The sequence below is a fragment of the Tachysurus fulvidraco genome, chromosome 9 (genome assembly GCF_022655615.1).
Source record: "Tachysurus fulvidraco isolate hzauxx_2018 chromosome 9, HZAU_PFXX_2.0, whole genome shotgun sequence".
Taxonomy (NCBI): domain Eukaryota; kingdom Metazoa; phylum Chordata; class Actinopteri; order Siluriformes; family Bagridae; genus Tachysurus; species Tachysurus fulvidraco.
This window is the reverse complement of record NC_062526.1, coordinates 21,770,849-21,792,659: the sequence shown is the minus strand read 5'-3', so window position 1 is coordinate 21,792,659 and position 21,811 is coordinate 21,770,849. Positions and strand designations below refer to the sequence as shown.

Here is a 21,811-nt window from a genome sequence, read left to right as displayed (position 1 = left end):
CCATCTTTACCAAACTTGACCTACTTCACCAAACTTGACCTGCTACACTCCTACCATCTGCCAGATGTATGTGGACACCAAATCTGGAAGCATGCAATTATCCACAGCATGCTGTATCATTAAAATTTCCCTTCACTGGAACTAAACCTGCTCAAGTAGGACAATGCGCCTTTGCACAAAGGACCCTGTGAGGTCCATGAAGAGATGGTCTGCAAGGTTATCCATGGAAGAACTCAGTCCCACTCAAAGCACTGACCTCAACCCCACTGAACATCATTGGGAGGAACTGGAGCACTGACTGCACCACAGGCATCCTCAATCAACAGCAGCCGAGCTCACTAATGTTCTTGTGGCTAAATGAACACAAATACCTAAAAAGAAAGATAGTCTTCAGAGAAGAATGCAGATTATTAAAACAAACAAATCTGGATTCGGATGTTCAACAAACACATGGATTTCATGTCACATATCCGTACCAGAAAAACTTTGTTCACCTCATAGCACTTTTGGTTTCTGCTTATTTCTCTGTGCATACCTTTAGTGGCAACTCTGTAGCATGCAGAATGCACAATCTAATCCTTTAACCTAACATTTTGGTAAAATGACGGGACTCTTCATGTGAATATTTGTGTTAGCATAGCAAAAAACTGCAGCAGATATCAAGAAATGCCCAACCAGCACGATATGGAAATCATGTGTAACAACATAATCTATCTATCTTTATTAGCATATCTATATCTCTAGTTTCCATATCGTAGGTGGTCGAATGTCACACTCGTAAACAGTACGCCTCTTAGAATTTAGAACTTCCATTATTAGCTTTGTATTAGATGTATATTCATATTTAACCACAAATAGTTTGCAAAACAAAATCCCCAGCTTTACTTCCTACATGTCTAAACTGAAGCTAAATGTTGCATGTTGTCTTAAAGCTTGCACAGATGCATTTCTAATGGTTTCTAATGATTTTTCTTCTCAATTTGTGCAGGATTCTATAAATGCATTGGCCCTTGACCTGAATCACTCTGCGCTGAGGAAGAACAAAAACATCGATGCCTTCCTAAACAGATGTAAGCGCATTTAAACAAACAGTACAACTATTATCTAAGAGCACTGTGGTTAAAGGAATATTTACACATTAAAGTGACACAGTTTCCACTCACCCCCAAAGTTGATCAGCCAAGACAAGTTGTCTGCTAGAAAATTAGTGATTTGGATAAAAAATATAGTTCCAATGTAAACAAGTGTAATCTTTATGAGACTGTTAATGTACAAGTTGTAATTCTGAGTGAAAACATTTGATTTAATGTGAATGTTGGAAAAGCATGGAATGTTGCCCAGTCTAGACTTTTCAAGATGAATAATCCCCTAAACAATATATTAAAACTCAATCCTGTTCTCTGAGATCATTTTTATTATTTTTAAAATAAATAATCTTCAAGACGAAGTGTTTGTGCTGTCACGTGCAGATTTGTAATAAATATTAAAGAATTCTTGACATGTCATTTAATATCTTTTAGACATTTCTGAACACATAGTTGTGTCATTAAGAAAGCTTTAAGTTTTTGTTGACTGTTGTGTAGATGAAAAGGCTGTAAACAGTCTGAGGGAACTGCAGGTACGGCCGGATGATTTCGACCGCATCAAATTAATAGGCAAAGGAGCCTATGGTGCGGTGCAATTGGTGAGTATGTGCTGAACTCCGTATGCGCGCGTGTGTGTGTGTGTGTGTGTGTGTGTGTGTGTGTTAGAGAGAGAGAGAGAGAGAGAGAGAAGAAAAGATAAATATGGGAAAGGTGAAGGTGTTTTTTTTTCTTTTTTCTTTCTTTTTTTTTTAACTATGTGCTTTTTGCCTTGAAGCAGTGGTTGTGGTAATGTATTTTTTTGTTTGGTTGTGGTAATTCTTCTTAGCCTGCACGAGTTTGTACATGTCCAGAGATTGCAGGAGCGTGTGGGATGGATATATATGTATGCTTAACTGACACAGTTATAACTGACACAGTTATGTTAGAATATATGTAGAAATATATTAGATTATACTTTCTTGACTGCTTTTGAAATAAAACTCAATAGTTTAAGAAAGAAAGTCGAACAGTTTAAAAATCTATATTTAGATAAATAATACATATCAAAATATATTTATATGCTCTTCTTTAGTTTTATCTCATAACATGGAATTAACACCAAAAGCATCATATTATAAGGTGACACTATAGAACACATGCATCAGATTATAAACATCAAGCATATCTTTGGCAACTGTTGAAAGATTTGGAAGGTTGTATACACATCATTCTTACAAAAAAATTGGCCAAAAGATTTTAAACGAATGAATATGTAGAAAATAAGGTACCATTATGATATACTGATATTTATTTTAAAATATTTCTCATGGGTAAGATTTAGGATTCTCATTAACACAGTTCTCCCATTAACAGATCACATTTATCTATCCAGAATCCAGTCATATTATATTAATATAATGAACAATAGTCTTCAAGCACTTCTAGAAATCCCACGAAGAACATGATGCACTGAAGCCTCAAGGATATTTATGATAATCGTACTCAAAGGATTCCATTGGCATTTAACCCTCATATCTCTATCACACCTACAGGGCATTATAATATGATAATTAATATAAACATAGTTCTGTAGCGTAGGTGTAGGAGAATTGAAAAGTATTTTTGATTTTATTTTTATTTTATTGGCAAAAAAAATTGTCATCTAGATATTAGTGGAAAAGGCTGTTCTGGTTCATTCACAGCATATGGTGTATTGGTCTTACACTTGATATTCTTACACTTGGTGTATTACATTTATTAATATTAACCATCAGATTCAACAACAATAATATAATTTACAGTGCTCGAGTGTGTAATAAAACTGTGTAATAAAATCAATCCATGGTAATTAATGGAATTGAGTTTGTTTATTTGTTTGTTTATTTATTTATTTATTTATTGTTATTAATGCTATATTTAAATATTTAAACTCATTGTTGTTGCCATTGGTTACCATTAATCAATCAAAGCATTCACAATCTCAGAATTAGCTGATAATCAGAGAACCATAGTGTAGTGGCCTGATTATCGTGCAGTAGATTCATGATTATACTCAGAGTTTATAATGTCTATAAAGACAAAGATTTGGTGTAACCCTGTCCCATTGGTCTTTGAACGTTGTCCTGTCATTGATTCCCTTTAAATAAAAAACATGAAATACGACATTCTGGTGATAATTTGGCCTAACTATGGCATATGGACCAGATTGAACTAACTGTGCATCTTCTACGATTAGGTGCGGCACAAGGTCTCTAAGAAAGTGTATGCTATGAAGAAGCTCAGCAAGTTTGAGATGATCAAGCGCTCAGACTCTGCCTTCTTCTGGGAGGAGCGGGACATCATGGCCTTCTCAAACAGCCCCTGGATAGTGCAGGTAGAGTGAAAGTATACAACATCTGCACACTATGTTTTACACACACATACATACAGAAATACATTCACACATGTTATGGTCTCAGAGTAGGAGGGATGGAATTCTGTCTCTCCCTATCAATCAAATACATCGGGAAGGGGTGAACATTGCATTGTGATGCAGTCTGAACAGCAGCGTTTGCTTCACGTCTCGGTGGAAGCACGCATTAGCATTTACCTTCCTGAACTAGTTGCAGTGGGTGGGAATCACCCAAGACTTTATAAAGGAGAACAATTTCTTGATTGTTAGCTATATGAATAAATAATAGAAATAAAAGTCCTTGTAATTAATTGTTTTAACCCAACAGAATAAATAAATAATGGATTAATTACATGACTGGTTTCTATTTAAAATGCTGACTGGCTTCTGAATTTGTAGAGTAGTTAGCTGCATTTCTTCATTGTTCACATGTTTTTATTTTTCAGAAACTGATTGGACCACAAGATTTAAATAATGCCTGCTTTAGTCCAACACATCCTTCATTTGGAAATGAAATATTCGTGTTGAATATGCACAAGGATATGTAGACATCTGAGAGCATCATATCATAACATTCCAATCCAGTTGTATTCCCACTTTACTGTTGTTTATGACACTGCACTCTTCTGGGAAGATTTTCCACTAGATATTGGAGTGTGGCTGAGACATGCTTTGTTCATTTAACCATACGAGCATTACTGAGATCAGACATTGATGTTAGGATGTTGATGTGACTCCAGTTCCTGTTCATCCCAAAGGTTTTTAGTGGAGGACACTCACGTTCTTCACTCCAACCCTATAACCTTTAGATTTGTGCACAGGGGCATTGTCATGTTGGAACAGGGTTTGGGAAACACTGTCTGAGGATGAGCCACATATAGGTGTGATGTTCAGTTATACATATACTGCACAGTACTTTTTGGACTTTTTGACAAATAATTCCTGTTTTTATTATTTTTTTCCCCAAAGTGAGTTGATGGTTTGATATTTTGGTTACATTGGAGTAATTATATCAGTAACAATGACTACATATTTTTATAATACATGATTAAACTGCTTTTAAGTACTAAGTATTTGAAAGAATCGCCGAATCTGTGAACGTGTCGTTCTGTGTGATTATTATCATACTAAGGAGAATGGAAATGAAGGTGAGATATAAAGGAGGGTGATTTATAATAAGCTTTGGTTTCTTTGTGTATAGCTGTGCTGTGCCTTTCAAGACGAGCGCCACCTCTACTTGGTGATGGAGTTCATGGCAGGTGGAGATTTAGTAACTCTTACCATGAATTACGACATGCCTGAGGAATGGACACGCTTCTACACGGCTGAGGTGGTGCTGGCACTGGATGCCATCCACTCTATGGGCTTCATCCACAGAGACATCAAACCTGAAAACATGCTACTGGACCACAGCGGCCATCTCAAACTTGCCGATTTCGGTACATGCATGAAGATGGACAAGGTGAGCGTGATTGTGTAGAGCGTCATGCCTGAGAATAAAACAGATATCTAGGAGTTTTTTAAAAAAGGTGGCTAAGGTGTTGGACTACTATAATACCAGGTGCACCAAGCTGCCACCGCTGGCCCCTGAGTAAGGCCCTTAACCCTCAATTAATCAGTTATATGAGATAACATGTAAGTTGCTCTGGATAAGGACGTCTGCCAAATTCCATAAATGTAAATGCAGATCTTGTGAGCAAAAAAGACACAAGAACAGCTGCATTTGTTGGGGATGCACGACATGTTGACAGCATTCATTCATTCATTCATTCATTCATTCATTCCTTCAGTTATATCTAATAACTAGCTGCTTCAATGTCTTCCAAACATATATAAAGTTAAAAGAAAGTACATTCACTTTTATACTTACAATTGTAATAGTTGTGTAGTTAGATTTTTGATGTCATTAGATGCATATATCGGATATTTAGTTTTTTTATACTGAATTTCGTATTATATTGAATTATAAATAAATAAATAAATAAATAAATAAATAAATAAATAAATAATATACATATAGGCTTGTTTTGGAAAGAAGAGGAATGAAAGTCAAATTTGATAAATTAAAAGCTTGAATAAAATAAAACTCAAATTGTTTGGCTTTCCCTTTCTGCCATCTTGTGGAAAGCAGATTAAATGCATTATAAATGGATGGCTTTTATATAAACACTGGGCACAAGGATGGAAAAAAATAATAATTTCATGGTGTTTAAGGAAATAATAAAAAAAAGGAACCATTTGTAATAATCCAGTGTAATTACAGATGTGTGAGACAATGGTGTTCAACAGAACTAAGACAATCCATGACTAATTCTATATTGTGTCAGTTTGAGTCTGGTGCCCATGACGGCCTCGTCTTCTGCTGTTGTAGCTCCTCCAGTGCATGGCTTGATGTTTCGTGTGTGCTGAGATGCTTTTCTGCTTTTTTGAGATGCTTTTCTGTGCAGAACAATATAGTTAATTAATATAAAATTTATATTATGATTAAATTGGCCACATACACAACCATACATAGTACAACTTGTTAAAAACAGTTACAATAAATTGAATAATATATGTGTGTGTGTGTGTGTGTGTGTGTGTGTGTGTGTGTGTGTGTGTGTGTATGTGTATGCGTGCACAGTCTGGGATGGTTCGATGCGACACAGCTGTTGGAACCCCAGATTATATTTCTCCAGAGGTTCTGATGTCACAAGGTGGAACTGGTCATTACGGACGAGAGTGTGATTGGTGGTCTGTGGGGGTGTTTCTTTATGAGCTGATGATAGGTAAGTAGCCCCTTATCTCTTCTCTTATATCTTCTCCTTTTTTCTTTTCTCTTCTCTTCTATCTATTCTGGTCTTATCCCTCATTGTCTCTTCTCTCCTTGTCTCTTCTCCTCTCATCTCTTCTCTTCTCTTTTTGTTTTGTCTCCTCTCATCTCCTCTCGTCTCCTCTCGTCTCTTCTTGTCTTTTCACATCTCATCTCTTCTCTTTTTGTTTCTTCTTGTCTCATCTCTTCTCTTCTCATCTCTTCTCGGCTCTTCTCTTCTCTTCTCTTCTCTTCTCTTCTCTTCTCTTCTCTAGTCTCTTCTCCTCTCGTCTCCTCACTTTTCACCTCTTTACGTCTCTTCTCTTCTTGTCTCTTCTCTTCTTGTCTCGCCTCGTCTCTTCTCTTCTCTTCTCTTCTCTTCTCTTCTCTTCTCTTCTCTTCTCTTCTCTTCACAAATGTTTTGTTTTGCTGCAGGTGAAACACCATTTTATACTGAGTCACTAGTGGGAACTTATGGCAAGATCATGGATCACAAAAACAGTCTGAACTTTCCAGATGATATGGAAATGTCTAAAGAGGCCAAAGACCTTATATGTGCCTTTTTGACTGACAGGTAAGAAAGAGTGATAATTTGACATCTCATTCTTCACTTATACCATGTAAAAGACAAAGAGTAAAGGAATCCACTGACAGGGAATTTATTTTTTATTTACAAATTCATACAAAACAGAGTGATGCTTTATAATACAGTAACATGACTCATAGGTAACTGTGTAGAAACAAATGAATAGTCTTTCCATCACTTAGGTTACTATTATTAACAATTATGAAGATAATTAATTAAGTACTTTAAGTACATTATTACATAAATAAAGTAATCCTAGGTTCAAAAAGAGACAAATCTTCTTTATTATCATACTTTTCAAATGTGTTGTAAATAATTTTCATTTAAATTTTAGTTAATATAAAAGAAATGTAATATATATATATATATATATATATATATATATATAAGAATAATAAATATGATCTTATAATAAATAATAAGAATAATAAAAATAAGTCAATTAAAATAAGTCAATTATAGTCTAATTATTTACAATTTTTGCGTCAATGTGTGCACTATATTTGTGTTTTTAAGGAATAAAAGATGAGGTATGACCCCAGCTAGAAGGAAGGGTAGAGTTTAGTACCTTATTTTTCAGTTATTGGGAATTGTTGTCAATGTGATCAGTAATTAATCAGTCAGCAAGCATGAAATATATCTACTGATTAGTATTTTTGTAGTAATTAACCCACATAACTACTCAATAGTTCCTGCTTTGTTCCTGTAAGTTTATAGAACATTTCTATGTTGGTGATGTTAGTTGTTGTCTGAACTGACATCATTAAATTAAAGAACTGACATCATTATATAGTTAGTGATGTGCAAATTGAATATCATGACGGTGTTGATTGTGGTATTATAATGACGCTTGAAGCTTCGGAAACTGATCTGATGCTGTCATGATCCACATGAAGTCAGGTGTGACATCAGCGGGCCTTTTCTTGTACTTCGATCGTTCACTCTCGAGCCCCTTCGTGTTTCAGCTTCTGTTTTCTTTCTTATATTCATATTTGTTAGTATTTAAAGCTGTTACTAAGTTACTATGAAAAGCTGTTTTGGGTCTGTACACACACATATAAACACACACACACACACACACACACATATATATATATATATATATATATATATATATATATATATATATATATATATATATATATATATATATATATATATATATATATATATATATATATACACACACACACACACACCAGTGCCATTGCCCTCCCTTTGGTTTCTGGCTTCAGCTGGAATGAACCACACGTGGCAGCTTGGTTCTTAGTACCCCAGGGAGGGGAGCTGTGTGTGTGTGTGTGTGTGTGTGTGTGTGTGTGTGTGTGTGTGTGCTTGTATGCAGGCTTGTCTCTCACTGCATTGCTTGTCGTTCACTTTCTTTAGCAGCTGGATATTAGTTACAAGCACACAAACAGATCTGCAGACCTGTCAATGTAGGAACTCTGTGTGTGTGTGTGTGTGTGTGTGTGTGTGTGTGTGTGTGTGTGTGTGTGTGTGATGGGAGTGGGGGGTTATCTGGTTTGATTTTGCTCTGTGTACATTTGTAATGTGTTGATTTGTACTTTGATATGTCCAGGGAGGTGAGGCTTGGCCGGACAGGAGTGGAGGAAATCAAACGTCATCCCTTCTTCAAGAACGACCAATGGACCTTCGACACCATACGAGATAGTAAGAGTTGTGTTTGTCCACTCAGCATTTATAATATATATAACGATACAATATACAGCTTGATGAATATGTACAATTAGTTTTCATGTCTCTGGAGTGAGATCAGATCCTTCGATGTTTATCAGATAGTTTGCGAGAACCTTATTGCTGTAATAAGATGCTAATGATAACAGCGGTGTAATGGAGTGTTGAGGGAACGCTGGTGTGAAACGTTTGCTAATAGAGGCCAGGATTCTTCTCTTAAATATCATTCATGTGTTACATGTCTAACATTTGTGTAATATAATCATTTCTGGGGTTTTTTGTGTTAGAATGTTGACAAGCTTTGCTGTGGAGTGTGTTGGTGTTGTGTAGTGTTTGTTGTGTAGTGTTCATTTTTGGGTGGATTTTCTGGGTGGATATTGCGGCCTATGTGGAGTTTCTAATGAGAGGAGTGATGCAAAACCACTGCTGTGGGGCCGCTCTCTCTCTCTCTCTGTTTCTCTCTTTCTCTCAATTCCGCAACTCTCCTTCACTTTTACTCTCCCTCCTTCCCCAAAATCTTTCTCTCTCTCCGCCTCTCTTCTTCTCTCCTCTCTTCTTTTCTAGTCTCCTGTTCTCTCCTCTCCTCTCAATTCTCAATCCCCATCTCCTTCACTCTCACTCTCTCCCTACCCCTTCTCTCTCTCTCTCTCTCTCTCTCTCTCTCTCTATCTAACCCTCTCACCTTCCCCCTCTTCTCTCCTACACTTTCACCCTCTCTTGCTTCTTCTCTCTCTTCCTCCACCTCTTCTCTCTTCTCTCTCTCTCTCTCTCTCTCTCTCTCTCTCTCTCTCTCTCTCTCTTTATAACCCTCCCTCCCTCCCCTACACTTTCACCCTCTCTCGGTTCCTCCACCTCTCTCTCTCTCTCTCTCTCTCTCTCTCTCTCTCTCTCCCTCTCCCTCTCCCTCCTATTTTGGACCTCCAGGTGTCATTCAGCACACAGTGACAGCAGAGATGTTATGTAACAGCATCACCTGAAATAAGTATAAGAAGATTAGTGCGTGTGATTGTGGAGAAGAATGTCATGTTAAATAGACTCCCATTACCTTGAACGTACCTTTTATATTATATTGGTCTCAGAGCTCCAGTGAAGAATGTCGACTCCAAACCAAAACTGGCTGAAGTAAGGGGAAAATTGTGTAACTTTTTGAAACCGATACATAATAAAATTCTGTGTAAAAAGAGTAGAATTGGAGCTATGGCACTTGTGTGTTTTCTTGTAAAATGCATGCTGTGCTGGTCATTGTGTGTGTGTGTGTGTGTGTGTGTGTGTGTGTGTGTGTGTAGGAGAAAGAGTGAGATCGTGTGTGAGCGTGTGAGCCAACTTGTGTGCTACTGTAGAGAGGTGAACAGGGAGAAAGGGTCCGCAGCGGACGCCACTCCTTCCTGCTAACTACACTGTCCGCTTTGTGTGGAATACACACTGATCCTTTCAGAAACACACACACACACACATGCACACACACGCACACACCTCAAGGAAAAAGGAGGTCTTTGCATTTTGATCTTATTTTCTCTCTCTCTCTCTCTCTCTCTCTCTCTCTCTCTCTCTCTCTCTCTCTCTCTCTCTCTCTCTCTCTCTCTCTCTCTCAGCCATGGCTCCAGTGGTGCCTGAGTTGAGAAGTGACATTGACACAAGAAATTTTGATGATATCGAGGATGATAAAGGGGACGTGGAGACTTTCCCACCTCCTCGTGCCTTTGTAGGCAACCAGCTACCTTTTGTTGGATTTACCTACTACAGGGAGGACCAGTAAGTCTCTCTCTCTCTCTCTCCCTCTCTCTCTCTCTCTCTCTCTCTCTCCCTCTGTATATACATATATTCATAGGTGTCAACGTATACGACATATTACTTTACAACGTTCTAAAAAAAAAGAAAGCAAAAACAATACTTCAGCAAACTAAATGTTATTGCGGTTTATTGCGGAATGAAAATGTAGTGAACGATAAACGATAAACAAACTAAATAAATAAAATAAATCTCACCTAACTGGCTAACACTTTCGCTAATGGATGTTGTCCTCGTCAGCATAGCCGCCGTAGTTATTTAGACAGACATTTATTAAACAACAGAGTCCTATAGCAACTTTTTCCCCCTTCTTTGCTATATTTGCTTTTTATGTGGCATCAGTTTTCATCAAAGTACATTCACATTTGACTTCCTGACATAGATTCACTACATAAAATACAAACGTTCATTTAATATGCTCCAGTTTTCTTCCACTGTCAGGGCTCCAATATCTACACCCACAACAGGACCAGTGAGCGCTTGTATTAGAAAAGTGATAGAGGCAGGAGACAGGAAGTGGACTGTTTATGTTCTAAGGAAGTTAGCTAAAAAAATAAAATAAAAAAAAGACTATTGCATTCATTCGTATACATTTCCCACTATACTTTCTCCGTCAGTTTTCCTAACCCACTCACTTTTTTTCTGATTTCTCTCAGGTTGATGAGAAAGAAAGACAAAGTTGGAGACGAGTGTGACGTCTGTATTGACGATCTAATAGAAAAAGGCGACTATTCGGAGAGATCTGAGGTGTGTGTCTTTGTGTATGTACGTGTACAGTACGTGCATAAAAAGTATAGTACTTATATACTGTATGTTTGGGTAATAAACGACTACATTTATTTTAAAGATTTATTTATAATTATAGCATGAGTGTTTGACAATTCTGCATTTTCTATCCCTGATTTTTTTCTGGTCTTAAAGGCTTCAGGTGTTTGTGTTTAAAGGCAGTGGTTTAAGCACATATAAACTCTGTCTTAGACACTTTTACTGTTGGGAAAAAAGTCGTGAACATTATGCTGTTAATTCCGCAAATTCCTCATAAATTCCGGACTCTTACTTTGTATTTTATGTCACATCCATGAGATTTAAGTAACCCCGAATTGTGTTTGTTGAATTTATTTAATAACTGAGATGCTCACATGATTCCCTATGATTTCTTTACACACACATATGTTTATAAATTTTGTGCAGTTTAACCCAGAAATCCTGGTGAAAGTAAACTAGCTAACTAGTGAACTAAAAGTGACCGAGATAAACATTCTGCTGCTGAAATAAAGGGCGATTCTTCTGTATATCTGACTGTATAAAGAAATTTCATGTGCAGGGTTTATTTCAGTAATGCATTCGTAATGACTTTAATGGAAACCAAATGTTTATGTGTGTTATAGCTTGTTTTTTTGCTAATATGCCCAGGGAAATTTTGAACACTAGAGCTCTGTTTTCTGGGAGCATTGCCTAAAATCCTGGATTTTACACCTTTGAACTTTTTACCCTGGAGATTAAATCCACTTTATATAAGCAGCCGGTGTTTCTAGTAAGACTTTATAACTTTACGTGTGCAGATAAACTACCACATATTTGTCGACATGACAATTTCCCTTCACTGGAACTACAGTAAGAGGCCCGAACCCTGTTCCAGCATGACAATGTTACAGTGCACAACGTAGCTCCATGAATACATGAAGGTTGGAGAAATTGGAAGAACTCGAGTGCCCGGAATCTGGTTCAACCCCACTGAACACCTTCAGGATGAACTGGAACTGGAGTCTTCTTAACATCCCAACATCAGAATCTAGTGGAGAACCTTCAACCTTCATAAAAAAAAGTGAATCTTAATATACAGTAACAGCAAAGACGGGATAAATCTCTCTAAACAAATTTAGACGTGATGGTCCACAAACCTTTGGCTGTATATTGTATCTACATGTAGAATTTGCTCTTTTTTTTAACCAGATTATTTAAAATGGATAGATGAGCTTCTGATTCTTATTTGGGAAAGTTTTTACAAGACATATTACCGTCATGTCAACGCTAACGCATATCTGCATTTACGTCTGGATCTTCCACCTGACAAATACTTTCGTTTACCATCTTTCTGTTTCTTTTTAGACTGATGACGTGCAGAGGAAACTGATTAAGATAGAAGAGAAGTACAAGCATGAGAAGCAAGCTAAGGATGATCTGGAAAGCAAATGCAGGTACAGTATATACACACAAACACACACAGGTTAATACTATTAATGAAACTGTAAAATTATCTGCCGATATGTTGTTTTTTTTCAACAGAAATGCAAACGAGCGACTAGATAAACTGTCCAAGGATCTTGAAGAAGAGGTAAAATTCAGCAAAAGAATTGCAAACCAAATCACGACTCACTCATACTACTGCGTTTACTACTAAAACGTGTAGTCTGTAAGTGTGAAATCTGAACCTAGAGCAGTTTCTTCAGTTAACTTACAGAACAAACGATTAGCATACAGCTGGAGCAAGCGCTTGTTGAAGATTTCTGTGAGGAAGTATTTGGACGTTAGGTCAAGGGTCTTGCTTAAAGGCTCAACACTGCTCAAAAAAAAGCTCAATTTGGTGTTGAACTGGGTGTTGAGGAGACTGATTCAAATCCCACTGGTGTTGTTTGTTCTACATGTTGCCTGCACCCAGCTGATTTACCTTGGACTTATGTGTGCTTTGTGCTGTGATGGATTTTCGGGGCTTTTGATAGGAAGTAGTAGCTCAGTGGTTAAGGTGTTGAACTACTAATCATAAGGTTGTGAGTTTGAATCCCAGGTCCACCAAGCTTCCTCTCCTGGGCCCCTAAGCAAAGCTCTTAAACCTCAGTTGTATAAATGTAAGTTGCAATAGATGATAGTGTCTACCAAGTGCCTTATTATTTAACTCTAGTTAGGACTCGAAGTTTTTCTCTATATGTTAGTAGAATTCGAAATCCACAGGAGTTTAGTTTTAACACCCCGAAAAGAGCTGCAATAACATTTAAAGTAATAAAACAGCAGTAGGGGGGGGCACGGTGGCTTATTGGTTAGCACGTTCGCCTCACACCTCCAGGGTTGGGGGTTCGATTCCCACCTCTGCCTTGTGTGTGTGGAGTTTGCATGTTCTCCCCGTGCCTCAGGGGTTTCCTCCGGGTACTCCGGTTTCCTCCCCCGGTCCAAAGACATGCATGGTAGGTTGATTGGCATCTCTGGAAAATTGTCCGTAGTGTGTGTGTGTGTGAGTGAATGAGAGTGTGTGTGTGTGCCCGGTGATGGGTTGGCACTTTGTCCAGGGTGTATCCTGCCTTGATGCCCGATGACGCCTGAGACAGCCACAGGCTCTCCGTGACCCGAGGTAGTTCGGATAAGCCGTAGAAAATGAGTGAGTGAGTAAACAGCAGTAAAAACTGATGAGCAGTAAGAACTAGTTAGGCTTTATGATAAATAGAAGTGTTAGATGACACAGTTGGTCCGAAATTTCATTTTGATGCACAGTAAGTGTGTATTTAACATTCTATATTAATAATTATGCCTTTCTTAGCTCATATATAACTCAAAAATTAATATACAGCAAAATAAAAAAAAACAAGGAAACATCTGTGTAGTGTTGTTCTGTGTCGTGGAGTTTAGTGCTCGCTCATGACCAGGAAGTGTCATATGAGTGAGGAATGTCTGCCGCTTACTGAGGAATGCCACGAGCTCTCGGTTTATAACTACATTCTAAGTGCTGTAAATGAAACCCAGAGTGAAAGCAGATTTGGTTTGTTCGCAACTGCTGTGTTTTTATCAACCTGTCTAAGACACAGCTGAGTGTTGGTTGTATCATTTGTCCCTTACTGTAAATGAGCTGCTCTGTATTTTGTAAAGTTGGGAAGTAATTCAATCTTTTTTGTGTAGATGAGTGCGAGGCACAGAGCAGAGGATTCTCAGAGGAAACTGGAGAGAGAGAAAGCCCTGCTGCAGCACCAGAACACAGAGAGCCTGAGGAAGGCTGAACTGGAAGTGGAGCGAAAACGCAGCTTAGAAAATGAAGGTGAGAATGTTTTTATGCAACACTGACTATAGTTTAAAGCCCATTACTGTCACATGAGCATTAAATACTAAGCACTGTCGTCCGTTTACTGACTGTTGACTGTTTGGTTGCTCATCACGGTGAGAGTATCATTAGCTGACGTCCACTCGCTAGCGGTCAAACCTACAATATTTACTTCATGTTTTTACACACTATGAACTCGGCTGATACTCTGTGTTTTGCAGTGAGCAGCTTGAAGGAGCAGCTGGCTGAACTGAAGAAGAAGAGCGTTAACTCACAAATTTCCAATGAGAAAAATATCCATCTAGAGAGACAGGTCAGTGTGTGCTGAAAGATTTTCCAGGAACATACATGATCTATTATTAACACACGAAGGGCTTTGTGTAGATGCAAGTGTGACTTACTGGTATAACACTGGTACACTGCTTATTTGGTTGAGTGGAACAGTAGAAGTCTAATTCATGGTCCTGTGGTCAGTGCTGATGTGATCTGAAATTCTGTCAGCATTGGCGTTTCCGAAAAATTTTAACGACTCTTTTCAATTCTTGATGCTGATTGGTCAGTTTCTATAAATGCAGCTCTGACGGAAGTTCGAAAATCACAGGTTCTTATTAATGCACTCATTCTACTTGTCATAGTTTGGAGATGTTTTTTTTGCAGCAGAAAGAGCGTCTACTGAAAGAGCGTCCACACTTTCCACTAATTCTTGACAGCTGTAATCCTCAATAATATAAGTTGTAGTAGAAGAGTGATATACTTGCATCAATTATTCCTTCACATTTTGAGCAAAGAAGATTAGCACTATTTTAGATTTTGTTCTCTAAGTTTGATATCCACTCCTCTCCTTCTCTCATCCGCTTTTCATTTGTAGCTGGAAGAAGTGAACGCAAAGCTGCAGGCCGAGGTGGAGGAGTCAAGCCGGGTGAAAAAAGCTCAGGCCGAGGCAGCGAGACAAGCGCAGCAGCTGGAGCTTTTACTCAGGGAGCTGCAGGAGCGACTGGCACAGCTGGAGAGCAGCCGCCTCGGCCTGGAGCAGCACAACATCAGCCTTCAGAGTGCACTAGAGACTGAGAAGAGGGAGCACAGTCTCAGCTCCGAGACCATCACAGACCTGCAAGGTGACGGAGGAATAAGTCGTTAGGGAGACTGTGAGGGAGTGGATGAGGAAGCATGCAGGGGATTTTGGTATTAAATTAGTTTTAGAGTTCTTCACTCAATGGCATGTGTATAAAGGAGGAAATTACTTAAGGCTGTGACAAAGGGAGGACGAGGAGGAATAGTAGGGAGTGTAGGGAGGAGTGAGCTAAAAAGAGTGTGAGTAGGCTAGTTCCTGTGTTTTTCAGTAAGTTGTACTGAGGATGAGGTGGAGGTGAGGTAGATATGGAGGATGAAAAGCTAAAAGATGTACAGAATCAGGGATTAAGGGTTTTTTTTGTGAAAGAGGAGAAATTGAAGGATTAAGGATTGAGTTTGAAATGAGGGATTAAGTACAGACTGACTGAGTGTAAAAAAGAGTGGGAAGAGAGTGGAAGGCTTGAACCATGAAGAGAGTGGACTGAGTGAGGGAGGGTAGGAAGCAGGGTTAGTGAGGTAAGGAAAGGGTGAATAATGGAGGGATTAAGTGAATTTAGGAAGGATTTAGGAGAAATTAAGTAGGTGAGAATGGGGTATAGATGAGGAAGAATAGGAAAGAAGCTCCAAGTAAGCAAAAGTGTAAAAAGCATATAAATATATTAGGGGTGGGGAGTGAGGAAATGAGTAAGGAAGGGATCAAGTAAGTGTGAATGAGGTATTGAGTGAATGAGGTGTTGAGTGGAGGGTGTGAGAGTGAATGGGGTATTGAGCCTGGGAGTGAGGGGGTGAATGAAGTATTAAGTGAGGGGTGAGGGAGTGAATGAGGTATTGAGTGGGGGTAAGGGTTTTTAATGAGGTACTGAGTGGGGGAGTGAATGAGGTATTGAGTGAGGGAATGCATGAGGTATTGAGTGAGGGAGTGAATGATGTATTAAGTGAGGGAGTGCATGAGGTATTGAGTGGGGGGGTGAATGAGGTATAGAGTAGGGGATTGAATGAGGTATCGAGTGAGGGAGTGAATGAGGTATTGAGTAAGAGAGTGAATGAGGTATCAAGTGGGGGAGTGAATGAAGTATTGAGTGAGGGAGTGAATGAGGTATTGAGTGAGGAAGTGAATGAGGTATTGAGTGGGGGAGTGAATGAGGTATTGAGTGAGGGAGTGCATGAGGTTTTGAGTGAGGGAGTGAATGAGGTATTGTTTGGGGGAGTGAATGAGGTATTGAGTGGGGGGTGAATGAGGTATTGAGTGGGGGAGTGAATGAGGTATTGAGTGAGGAAGTGAATGAGGTATTGAGTGAGGGAGTGAATGAGGTATTGAGTGGGGGAGTGAATGAGGTATTGAGAGAGGAAGTGAATGAGGTATTGAGTGAGGAGGTGAATGAGGTATTGCGTGAGGGAGTGAATGAGGTATTGAGTGGGGGAGTGAATGAGGTTTAAAAGAGATTGAACAATAAAATAAAGGGATATGTGAGTATAAGTGTAGAGGAGGTTGGATGAGAATAAGCCACGTGACTGTAACAGTGTGCTTTGGCTGGTGTGTAGAAATGAGTGTGTAATGTGTTCCTCCTCTTTCCCTTTTTCTGTGACACACACACTGGGCCCTTGTTCCTACTGTGTAGTGCTGTTGTGTTTGGGTGGAGTGTCTCGTGTGGAGAGTAAACACTGCTATTTTGGGTGCCCAGTCCTGTGGCAGGTAGCTGATGTTACGTCTCAAAGCCTGGAGAATTTTTTCATGTATCTAAGTTTCTCTTTTTTGCTCTTTCAGTTCGTGTCTCGGGTCTGGAGGAAGAGCTGAAGCAAGCGAAGAACTTGCTCTCCAAGGCTGAAGGAGAGAAGAGACAGCTACAGGAGGAACTGACTGATTTGGAGAAGGTGTGTGTGTTTGTGTGTTTGTGTATGTGTGTCTACAGTAAAGCCTTGTAGAGGTAGTCAGGTTTCTCTATGTATATGTACTCTGTGTGTGTATGTGTGTGTGTGTGTGTGTGTGTGTGTCTACATCAAGGTGTTTTAGTGATAATAAGGCTGTTCTGTGTATATGTACTCTGTGTGTGGAGGGTGGTTGGTCGGGGTGTATCTACATTAATTTGTTGTAATGGTAATGGCTGCTCTGTGTGTGTGTGTGTGTGTGTGTGTGTGTGTGTGTGTGTGTGTGTGTGTCGACATTAAGGTGTTGTAATGATAATGCTGTTCTGTGTATATGTACTCTGTATGTGTGTGTGTGTGTTTGTGTGTGTGTGTGTTTGTGTGTATGTGTGTGTGAGAGAGAGAGAGAGTGTGTGTGTGTGTGTGTGTGTGTGTGTGTGTGTGTGCATGTGTGTGTTAACTGTGTTGTTCTCTGTATACAGGTGAGAAGTCAGCAAGAGATCGACCTTACCTTCAAACTCAAATCTGTTCAGCAGCGATTAGAGCAAGAGGTAGAGGAGCACAATGCCGCCAAAACCCGACTTGCTGACCACAGCCAACTCAACCAGTCTATCGAAGAGGCCAAGTCTGAAGTGCTGAGAGGTAAAAAATCACAACACATTGACTTGAATAAATGCACTGCTATAAAAATTCACTGGAGTGAACGAAGTTAATAACACAAAACTACTTGAGTTAAAGTTTTTTAAAATTTTTCATAAATGACTCATGCGTGCTGAAGTAAACACCACCTCCATTATCATCACTATATAAATCACTGACTCATAAAGTTTTCTAGCCACATTATTAACTATCTAGTTCTTAGATTTATTTAACACAACAAGCAATCACACTGACGTGACATCTTACGTTTAATACTGAGCTATCATACTCTTAAAAACTGTAAAGACGCTTAATAATCGAGCTCGGTCAGCTAGTTGAAAGCTTGAATGCTAAGATAAGAAGCATAAATATCTCCACAGGTCCATGTTATATGTGGGTAAATCTTAAATGTTGTGCGTGCGAGAAGGCAGAACGATATCGCAGAAATAGAAGCCGAACTCTGGACATTTAGTATAAAGTTTTTGCTGCTAATATAATAATAGTTCATAATCTGAAGGGTCTTAACATCGACACTAATGTCCTATTTACTGTATATATATTTGTTTATTTATTTTTGTTTCAAGGCTTCGGCAACTTACATTAAAATGTATGAATCCAACGAGAGTCATGATATGACATCATCACACATAATACTGTATATACAGCTGTTCTCTGAACAATTCAATACCCATTGTAACAGCTGTACAGGCTTCAGGATACAATACATAGGAATAAAGATGCTACTGTCAGATTTCACACACAGAATTTTACCTCAGAAAGGTTCAACAGAATCTGAAAACCGACGAATAAAAAGGAACTCATTAGAAATCACGTGGATGTGAGGGCATGTGACTGAAATTGTCGAAAAAATGTTACAGTAGAGCAGTAAGTCTGTGGCCGTTGGTGCTTTTTAATGGTAAAATAACGTGTGTCTGTGTGTCAGACATGGAGCGTAAGCTACAGGACGAGCGCTCGGCTAAACAGCAGCTGGAGAGTAAGGTGATGCAGATGGAGAAACATCACTCAGCCCTGGACTGTGATTATAAGCAGGCACAGCATGAGCTCCACGAGCTGCTCTCACACAAGAACAAGCTTACGGAGGAGGTCTGTCTGTCTGTCTGTCTGTCTGACTACAGCTTGTACATTTCGACTGTACATTCAATCATACGATCGGATCATTTCCCGTGTCTTCATACTTCCAGTGTGATGACTGCTTATGATAAATGCAAAGGCTAAATTGTTTTAAAAATTTATAAATTTTTTGACAATGAAAATATAAATGTTGTGCAATTTAAAACAAAAATGCACAGTTTTGTCACCAGTCATTTTGCATCAAAAATGTTTTGTGTTTTTCTTTTTGGAAGCACATGTTTGCTTTACTTGGTTGGTAACGTAATGTTATTGCAAAGTGACAGAGGAATCGTTGTCAGCATATATATAGTATTATGATTTAGAGCCTTAATATTATTAATCAATATTGTTTAGAGACTTAAAAATAGTCAAGCCTTAATAATTGTGTGTGTGTGTGTGTGTGTGTGTGTGTGTGTGTGTGTGTGTGTGTGAATGCAGGTGGATTTGCTGACTGTGAGAGTGGAGCAGGAAATGCAGCGGCGGAATCTGTCCCAAGCTGATCTGAAGGCTCAGAAGCAGGAAGTCAGTATGTTACGCACCTCTGAGAAACAACTCAAACAAGAACTCAACCACCTGCTGGAGCTCAAACTCAGTATTGAGAAACAGAACCAGGAGCTACGCAGGTGTGTGTGTGTGTGTGTGTGTGTGTGTGTGTGTGTGTGTGTGCGTGTGTGTATATATGTGTATGTGTGTATATGTGTATGTTTGTGTGTTTGTGTGTGTGTGTGTGTGTGTGTGTGTGTGTGTGTGTGTGTGTGTGTGTGTGTGTGTGAAATAATAGTTTAATAATAATAGTAAATAATAGTAATTTCCAATAACACCAAAAGACTAAAATAAAAAATTTAAATTCGGAGCTTCTTCTTATCTTTAGCTAGAATCCCTTTTCATGGATATAAGTGTGAATGCAGATTTATTTTAAGTGATAAAATGATAATATATTCTCAATTCTAATTTGTTTTTTTTTATGTGAAATGTTATTACTCAGCAAGGCACAGACTGGTAGCTTACTGGTAAATGTGCTAACAGGAGTTTTTTGTCTTTTTGTCCAATCAGGGAGAGAGAAATAGCTGACGCTCATCTGAATGAGTTAAAGGAGCAGCTGCAGGAAGAAGAGTATTTCACAGTATGTTTGGCATGTTTTGTGTCCTCTTTAGGTTGTAAGGCTTTTATTTCAAATGAATGAAAAAGTGCTGCTATTATTCGAAGGGTGTGCTTACATATGAGTGTTTAGTCTGTTTAAATCGAACCTTGGTAACTTAAATTTAAACTTTTCCATTTTTATTCTGTTTCTATACCAAAGTTGAGACAAATAAATTAAATGGAATTGAATTGTATAGAAATGGTGACTTATCAGAATGAGTTCTTTCTTTATATTTATATTTATTAGACTTATATTTATTATACTTTATTATTATTATTATTATTATTATTATTATTATTATTATTATTATTATGAAACCAATGAGACATCCAGTGTTCTGTGGTAAACCAATTAACTTGAGTCCTGCAATCCAGATATAACATACTTAAAAGAATATCAAATAACTGGACTGTTACATTACAGCTGTCTATAATGTCTCTATTGCACTTGCAGAAACTATACAAGACTCAGATGCTAGAGCTGAAAGAAGACCGTGATGAAAAGACTAAACTCTACCAGGACGCTCAGCGGAGACTTGAGGACCTTCAGGAGGAGAGGTGTGTTTATACGTACTTGTTTGTCTTTGTACTTCTCGAGACGTAACATCATATATTTGGGCCATAAATCTGATACACCTGGCCATGAATCTGGAACATAATCATGTTTGTAGGTAAATCTGTACAATAATTTGCAACAAATTCTGACCACAAGATTCGAGAATCGTCTACAGTCATTATCTATCTGCTCATCTAACCTCAGATACCTTCTATATCTTCAGATAAGTCTTATTTGTCATTGAATTGGTCTAGTCTGAAGATTAGTATATATAGGATCTGTAAACGATGAAAAAATAATGTGCTGGTTTTATATACAGCACAATGTGTGTAAAAATATAAATAAACAGTGTGTTAATGAATCTAGCCCACTGGGTTTTGATCAGAAAGTTGGTAAAACGTACGGTTGGTTTTGGTGCAGAGATTCTCTGGCCACACAGCTGGAGGCGAGCCTGACGAAGGCCGACTCGGAGCAGCTGGCACGCTCCATTGCTGAGGAGCAGTACTCGGACCTGGAGAAAGAGAAGATCATGAAAGAGCTGGAGATCAAAGACATGATGGCCAGACACCAGCAGGAGCTCAGCGAAAAGGATAACACTATCAGTTCGGTGAGACAAAGAGAGAGATAATGGCGTCTCAGATCAATCGGTTCATTTATTCCAATAAATGCTTCAAATAGTTCTGTAAATAAAACAATACAATCAGAAGCATAACGTGTGAACAAATCTCAAGATGTAAGTTTAGCAATCATATTTGTTTCGGAATAATCCTGTGAAGAAAGATTTGCTCATTAAATGTAAATATAGTCAAGATGTTTTCACAAGCAAATCATTTTTTTTTTTTTTTGAGGCTGAACAAGAACATAAAGTAGTGTCACGTTGTTCCTGCTGAAACGCTGAAGGTCTGAATGCTGATAATGGAAATACCCGACTTCCCAGCTGAACAGCCCCAGGTTTTCCCAGGTCCTTAAGGGTGGGGCAAACTAGAAGTCAAACCACTTATATGCAGTTTAAGTAGAAATAAATTAACTCAGGGTTGTTAACAGCGTGATATAAACCATCTGTTTTCTCGG

General features: G+C 38.5%; 1 protein-coding gene across 4 annotated transcripts in view; it reads left to right on the top strand.

Annotated features, from left to right (window-relative positions):
- LOC113635696 (rho-associated protein kinase 2-like) overlaps nt 1–21,811 on the top strand; it is a 39,435-nt gene that overhangs the window by 4,811 nt on the left and 12,813 nt on the right. For all 4 annotated transcript variants that reach the window (XR_007143924.1, XM_047818606.1, XM_027135277.2 and 1 more), the window contains exons 2-22: nt 989–1,070; nt 1,584–1,684; nt 3,301–3,438; nt 4,658–4,918; nt 6,080–6,224; nt 6,683–6,821; nt 8,413–8,504; nt 10,121–10,280; nt 10,973–11,063; nt 12,426–12,514; nt 12,603–12,651; nt 14,202–14,337; nt 14,562–14,653; nt 15,209–15,455; nt 17,177–17,283; nt 17,757–17,916; nt 18,857–19,017; nt 19,483–19,667; nt 20,098–20,167; nt 20,639–20,742; nt 21,161–21,347. Coding sequence is in view for 3 of the 4 variants with exons in the window: in XM_047818606.1 (XP_047674562.1) it covers nt 989–1,070; nt 1,584–1,684; nt 3,301–3,438; nt 4,658–4,918; nt 6,080–6,224; nt 6,683–6,821; nt 8,413–8,504; nt 10,121–10,280; nt 10,973–11,063; nt 12,426–12,514; nt 12,603–12,651; nt 14,202–14,337; nt 14,562–14,653; nt 15,209–15,455; nt 17,177–17,283; nt 17,757–17,916; nt 18,857–19,017; nt 19,483–19,667; nt 20,098–20,167; nt 20,639–20,742; nt 21,161–21,347 (2,796 nt within the window). In the remaining variant the exon portion in view is untranslated. The remainder of the gene's footprint in view (nt 1–988; nt 1,071–1,583; nt 1,685–3,300; nt 3,439–4,657; nt 4,919–6,079; nt 6,225–6,682; nt 6,822–8,412; nt 8,505–10,120; nt 10,281–10,972; nt 11,064–12,425; nt 12,515–12,602; nt 12,652–14,201; nt 14,338–14,561; nt 14,654–15,208; nt 15,456–17,176; nt 17,284–17,756; nt 17,917–18,856; nt 19,018–19,482; nt 19,668–20,097; nt 20,168–20,638; nt 20,743–21,160; nt 21,348–21,811) is intronic.